The sequence below is a fragment of the Quercus lobata genome, chromosome 10 (genome assembly GCF_001633185.2).
Source record: "Quercus lobata isolate SW786 chromosome 10, ValleyOak3.0 Primary Assembly, whole genome shotgun sequence".
In the NCBI taxonomy this organism is placed as follows: domain Eukaryota; kingdom Viridiplantae; phylum Streptophyta; class Magnoliopsida; order Fagales; family Fagaceae; genus Quercus; species Quercus lobata.
The window spans coordinates 31,054,072-31,061,676 of NC_044913.1; the positions used below are offsets into that span (position 1 = coordinate 31,054,072).

The 7,605-nt window shown below is 44.0% G+C and overlaps 1 protein-coding gene across 1 annotated transcript; it reads right to left on the reverse strand.

The window, feature by feature from the left end:
* Window positions 1-5,473: 5,473 nt before the first annotated feature.
* LOC115964635 lies at window positions 5,474-5,869 on the reverse strand. Its single transcript, XM_031083904.1, has one exon. The coding sequence runs from the start codon at window positions 5,867-5,869 to the stop codon at window positions 5,474-5,476; it is 396 nt and encodes a 131-aa protein (XP_030939764.1).
* Between the last annotated feature and the right edge of the window lie 1,736 nt (window positions 5,870-7,605).

Genomic DNA, 7,605 nt, shown 5'->3' on the forward strand with positions numbered 1-7,605 from the left:
TCCCTTTTTGGGCTTTCGTAATATAATGATTACTTACTTTAAATTATCCGTCTACTTTTATTTCCTATAGATGAATCTGTTTAGTTTAGGGTTATATAAATATAACTCATCCTTTAGGACGAATTCATCTACCTTGTAAGTTTAAGCAAAAACTTTGGAGCCCGACAGGTTTAAGTCATCCCCTTGGGATGATCCGTCCGCTATATGGACTTATCAAATGTTCTTTCAAGATAAGTCCGTCCACTTTATGGACTTCAGGTTGAACCTGTCCACTTTTATGGACTAATGAACCCATCCTCTTATGGACTTGTGATTTTAACTCGTGGTTGAACCCATCCGTTTTATGGACTTACCATTGGCCATCCTCTAGGGATGAGGCCCGTTCACTTTGTGGACTTGATAACTTGAATCTGTCCACTTGACAGGCTTGTCTTTAGTCATCCTTTGAGGATGAAACCCTTCCACTTTTGTGGATTTGAATCTGTCCACTTTATGGACTTATAATAACTATCCATGACTTTAATTTGTTCACTTGACAGGCTTATCATTATTCATCCTTTGAGGATGACACCCATCCACTTTTGTGGACTTGAATCCGTCCACTTTATGGACATAATAGCCATCCATAACTTTAATTTGTTCACTTGACAGGCTTATCATTAGTCATCCTTTGAGGATGACACCCATCCACTTTTGTGGACTTGAATCCGTCCACTTTATGGACATAATAGCCATCCATAACTTTAATTTGTTCACTTGACAGGCTTATCATTAGTCATCCTTTGAGGATGACACTTGTCCACTTTTGTGGACTTGAATCCATCCACTTTATGGACATAATAGCCATCCATAACTTGAAATCGTTCACTTCATGGACTTATTCATTAGTCATCCTTTGAGGATGAAACCCGTCCACTTTGTGGACTTGAATCCGTCCACCATATGGACCTCATACTTTTCTAATTATCCTCTTAGATGAACCCGTCCTATTATGGACTTGATTTTAATTTGTTGTTGAACCCGTCCACTTTTGGGACGAGCCCGTCTATTACGTAGGCTATAAACAACTTGAGATCATCCTTTATGGGATGAGCCCATCCATTACATGGACTTTTTCCAAATCATCCCATTGGGATGAATCCATCCCTTTAGGATTTTTAATGAATATGTAGACGTGTAGATATCATACACAATATTTCTGAATAACTCCTCTTATTGTGTGGTAAACATGCGTGTAAAAATTGTTCTTAAAAAACCTGTCCTTTGGGCTTAAAAGAAACTATGAATAATAAAATCTTAACTAGAAAGCAATAACTGGAAATGAAGTATTATATCATTGTTCATGTTGTCGCCTAATGATAGTATTTCTTCAGATGCTCTGTGTTCCATGGGTGATGCAGCTTTTGCTCGTCCAATGTCTCCAAGTGGTATGTTCCCTTCCTGTGCCATGATGCAATTCTATATGGCCCTTCCCAATTAGGCCCTAATTTTCCCTGGAAGGCGTCCTTTGTGGCACCTGTTACCTTTCTCAAGACAAGATCTCCAATCCGAAAGTCCTTGGGTCTAACTTTGGAGTTGTAATGCTTGGCCATGAGGTTCTGGTACCGTGCTAACCTTTGCTCAGTCGTTGCTCTGACTTCGTCCACCAGATCAAGCTGCAGGCGCATAGTTTCATCATTCTTGCCCTCGTTAAGGTTCACTATTCTGTAGCTTGTAAGTCCTACTTCAGTCGGGATGACTGCCTCACTTCCGTACGCTAGTCGAAACGGTGTCTCTCCTGTACGCGTTCTTGCCATCGTCCTGTATGTCCATAAAACACTTGGTAGTTCATCCGGCCATATACCCTTCCGCCCCTCAAGCCGAGTCTTGATGATTTTGTGCAAGGATCAATTCGTGACCTCAACTTGTCCATTAGACTGAGGGTAAGCAGGCGATGAGTAGTGATTCTTGATCCTTAGCTATGAGCAGAAGTCTCTAAATACGTCATTGTCCAACTGTTTCCCGTTGTCCGAGACCACCACCCCTAGGTATACTGTACCTACAAATGATGTTCTTCCATACAAAGCTTCGCACATTCTTTTCAGTGATTGTGGCTAGGGCTTCTGCTTCCACCTACTTGGTGAAGTAGTCTATATTGACTACTAGGAACTTCAACTGTTTAACCACCGTTGGGAAAGGGCCCATGATATCCAACCCCTATTGAGCGAACGGCAAGGGGCCGTCATTGGGGTGAGCTCTTCTGTCGATTACCTGATGAGGTTGCCAAATCTCTAACACTTGTCACAAGCTTTGACATATGCATAGGCATCCTTTTGCATGGTTGGCCAGTAGTATCCTGCTCGGATTAGTTTATGCACCAACGATCATGATCTAGAGTGATTTCCACAGACTCCTTCATGGACTTCTCTCATGACATAGTCTGCCTCCTCGGGGACGAGGCACCTTAGGTACAATCGAGAGAAGCCCCTCTTATATAGAATGTCTTTTATCAAAATGAAGCGAGCTACTTGAACCTTCAACTTTCTTGCGGCCTCCTTGTCATCTAGTAGCACGCCATCCCTCAAGTAGGAGGCTATTGGTGTCGTCCAATAATTCTCAGGACCTATCTCATGTGCACTGGTATCGTCTATTAATGATGAGATTTGAACGAAGGACAATACCTGATTGGGGATGAGCATGTGTTTTGCTGAAGCAGCTTTAGCAAGTCGGTCAGTGTGCTCGTTCTCCTGCCTTGGGATTTGAACAAATTTTACTCGGAGGCTTCTAACTCGATCCTTCACCTACTCAAGGTCTTTTTTCATCCGTTTATTCTTGCATTCATAGTCGCCATTAACCTGACTGGTTACTACTTGGGAATCATAGTATACGACCAAATTTTCAACTCCTGCCGCCTTGGCGAGGTCTAGCCCTACTATCAAGGCTTCATACTTTACTTCATTATTGGTCATAAGGAAGTCCAAATGGACCATGCATTCGATCTTATCTCCTTCCGGGTTATGGAGTACCATACAAACTCCGCCTAGTTGCTTATTGGAGCATCCGTCTATGTGGATGCTCCATTGTGGGATCTTTTCTGCCCTCTGGCCTTCTACGATGGCGAATTCCACGATGAAATCAGCTACTACTTGCCCCTTCATAGCCGTACATAATCGATACTGTATGTCAAATTCACTTAACTCGACTACCTATAGTGCCATCCATCCTGCAACTTCAGGGCTACACATATCTCTACATAGGGGCTTATCTATCAGGACAATCATAATGTGCGCCTGGAAATATGGCTTGAGCATTCACGCCATAGTTACTAACGCAAAAGCGAGCTTTTCCATCTGAGGGTACCGCTCTTCCACTCCTCGGAGTGCTCAGCTTGTGAAGTATACAGGCTTCTGCACCCCATCCTCTTCTCTGACCAAAGCCACGCTGATAGTAGTTGGGGAGACGACAACGTATAGGAACAATTTTTCCCTTGTCTTAGATGGGCTTAGTAATGGCGGAGAAGAAAGATATGCCTTCAAGTTTTCAAATACTTGCTGGCACTCAGTCGTCCATTCAAACGACTTCCTCAACGTGCGAAAGAAAGGTAGGCATTTGTCTATTACTATTGAGATGAACCTGTTTAATGCGGCTACCTTTCCATTCAGGCTCTGTACCTTCTTGACCGTCTTTGGTGATGCTAACTCCATTATGGCCTATATCTTTTCCGGGTTAACCTCAATACCCCTTTAGGATGCCATGAATCCTAGGAACTTTCCTGTCGTTACCCTGAACACACACTTGTTTGGATTCAACTTCATGTTGTACGACCGCAGTATGTCGAAGGTCTCTTGGAGGTCGCTCAAGTGGTCATCCTCCCGTGTACTTTTTACTAGCATGTCGTCCACATAAACTTGCATGTTCCTTCCAATCTGATGCGAGAACATCCTGTTCATCAGCCTTTGGTACATGGCACCCGTGTTCTTGAGTCCGAACGGCATCACTTTGTAGCAAAAGAGCCCCTGGCTGGTGACAAATGAGGTCTTTTCCTGATCAGCCTCATTCAGTATGATTTGGTTTTAACTAGAGAATGCGTCCATGAAGCTTAGCTGCTGGTGTCTTACGATTGAGTCGACCAAGGCGTCAATTTGCGGGAGAGGATAACTGTCCTTGGGGCAGGCCCTGTTTAGGTCTGTGAAATCTACGCACATCTTCCGCTTTCCGTTGGCTATCTTGACCATGACCATGTTCAACAACCAGTCGGGGTAGTACACCTCTCGTATGAAGTCTGCTTCTTGTAATTTTTGAACCTCCTTAACTATGGTTTTGTCCCGCTCCTGTGCAAACACTCGCTTCTTCTGCCAGACGGGAGAGAATGAGGGCGATACATTCAACTTGTGGACTATGATCGATGGATCAATCCCTGGCATGTCCTCATGACTCCAGCCGAACACGTTCTAGTTTTTCCTCAGGAACGTCGTAAGTGTTTGACGCACTGGTTGGCTAGCCAAAGTACCTATCCTCATTGTTTGTTCAAGCTTGAAATCATCAAGGAGTACTTCTTCCAACCCTTCCACCGGTTCTACTACCGTCTGCTATTTGTCTATACACATAGTTTGCAAATGATCATCCATCTCCAGCATGGCGATGTAGCATTTGCGTGCTACCATTTGATCCCCTCTTACTTCTCCTACCCCGTACTCGGTGGGAAACTTGATCATCAAATGGTAGGTTGAGGTCACGGCCTTCCATGAATTCAATGTAGGACAGCCTAATATGGCGTTGTACGTGGATGAACAATCTACAACTAGGAATGTGACATCCTTGGTGATCTGCTTAGGGTAATCTCCGACCGTTACCGACAAGGTGACTGCTCCTAGGGGATGCACCCTTGTTCCTCCAAATCCTATAAATGGTGTGTTGGTTGGAATCAATTGTTCTCTCCCTATTCTCATCTGTTGGAATGTCAGATAGTACAAGATATCGACCGAGCTCCCATTGTCCACAAGGACTCGGTGGGTGTTGTAATCCCTTACACGTATGCTGACTACAAGTGCATCGTCTTGTGGGTGATGGAGACGTCGGACATCTTCCTCCGTGAACCCAATTACGAGGTTGTCAATTTGTGCCATCTTTGGGACGTACCCTGTCAGTTGGACATTTTGAACCATTAGTACGTAGGTCTTGCGTGCCTTCTTGGAAGAACTAGAAGCTGCGCTTCCCCCTATAATCATCCTCATGTCTCCCAAAGGTGGCCCAGGGCACTCGTTTTCTCTCCGGGCAGGCTGTCCTTGGGGTTGCTCTGTCCCTTCCTTACCGATGAACCTCTGCAACTTTCCCTGCCTGATGAGAGCTTCTATCTGCTACTTTAAGTCATAGCATTCGAACGTGTCATGATCGTGATTGCAGTGGAAACGATAGTACTTGTTTTTGGACCTCTTGCTGGGGTCTCCCTTCAACTTGCCATGGAATGTCAGGGCCTCTTCATCCTTGATTTGCATCAAAACTTGTCAATCAAGGTGTTTAGAGAAGTGAAACTTGTAAATATTCCAGTTGGAGGCTTGGAACGTCTATCTTCCCTCCTATCTCCTGGCCTGGCCATCTTTTGCCCTCTGTCCCGCCGTGATTCCTCCTGCCTTTCTCTCTTTTTGGGCTTCTCTTCGTGAGCCAGTAATGTGTTTTTCACGTTCATGTATTTAGTAGCCCTATAGAACACATCCGACATGGTTTTCGGGTCATTCTTATACAAGGAAGATAGAAACTTACCCTTCCACAGCCCATTTATGAACGCGGCAACGAGTATCTTATCATCAGCTTCATCGATTGAAAGCGTCTCCTTGTTAAAGCGGGCTATGTAAGACCTCAACGTCTGATCCTCCCGTTGCTTAATACTCATTAGGCATGCAATGGATTTCTTATACCTGTGCCCTCGATAAAGTGTGAGGCGAACTGGGCGCTTAACTCCTTAAAGGTACCAATGGAATTGGGCGTCAACCTACTGAACCAAATCCTTGCGGGGCCCTTCAGCGTAATGGGGAAGGCCTTGCGCATAATCTCATCTGTCATTCCTTGCAAATGCATCAAAGTCTTGAAAGACTCCAGGTGTTCGAGGGGGTCCTTGGATCCGTCGTAACTTTCCACCTGAGGCATTCGAAATTTTGGTGGTAGGGGGAAAGACGAGATGGATGCAATGAATGGTAAGTCAGTTCGATGGACCAAGTCGTTGAGGTCACTAGACACTCATCCCCTAAAGGCGTTTATCATGAAGTCTATCTGTTCCTTCATCATCTGCATCTCCGCGACAATGTGAGGAGGAGCCGTATCTGTGCCGTATGGACGGCTGGTATCCTATCGTTCTTGTCTGCTTAGGGCGTTGCTACCTTCCGACCTCTCTTGGTTCCTTCTTCCAGTGCTGGTTCCTTCCTGGGTGTTAAGCAGTACATTCTTTTGGCGTAGCTGCTCCTTTAGGTCATGATTCTGCTTGGTAAGGCGTTCCACGATTGCTACGAGGGTTTGAACCTATCTCTCTAAGGCAGTAATGTGCGGTTCATCACCCTGATTATTAGTGGTTGTTGCCATCAAATGAGTAAATACCATGCAACTTTTTGTCTAGGAAGCGGTAAGTATGGCTTATCTCGCTTCCCCACAAATGACGCCAACTGATGATGCCGAAAATTATCAGTAAGTCGCACAATCCTCACGTGCTCAAGACAACACCTGCACAACACAGAACAAGAAGATCTTAGGAGAGTACTAGTGTGGCACTAGCCAAAAACCTCCAAAGATTAAGTTAGAGAACTCTTCACAACTCTAGAATGCCAGAATTGGGGTGAATTATGCGTACCTTATTTTCTTAGGACCTCGGGTTTTTATAGTAGTGTAGAACCAACCTCCGTTTCTTACGTCAGAAGGTGTTTCCTTACAAGAAAAGATCATCATAAATGTGCATATATTACGGGATCCTTCTCACGTTGGGATTCTATTAACTAGGGTTAATCATGAGATGTAAGTTGTTTCCATTTAGAATTCCTTAGAGGCCACTTAAGTCATGTGGATGCCACATGGCCTTGGGATCCGTCCACCTTGTGTCCGTGAATCCTGGATCCGTCCATGTAGAAATGCTAACCGTCCATAATCTAGTGCTGTCAAGTTTGGATCCGTCATCCCTAATTTTGTACTCTTCAGCCATTATGTAGTTTGAGTCTCAAAATTCTATTGATAAACCTTCTCTTGTTCACTAAAAAATGATAATATTTAGCATTCCTCTCTCCTTTTAACTTTAAGTACCAGTCAGCTCTTGCCTTTTATGCCCACATAATTTGTTCCTCTACTAAAGTAATTCTACTAATATAAATTACAGATTGTCCCACAAGTTTAGGCTGTTAGGAAATGATGAATTTAACTATTTAACCAATATTCTAATGTGCATATAGAACTCTGTCTCTTGATACATCTTGTTCTGTATTGACAGACTGTTGCCGTGTGATAAGACCTTGCTGGAATATGAATATGAATTGTGGAAAAGTAAGAATGGTGAATAGGAATTTGTAGTTGATGTAGGCCACTTCAAGGGACCTAGACCTCCATAGAGAAAGAGAGAGAGATTAAAAGGCCTTAATGAATAATATTGGA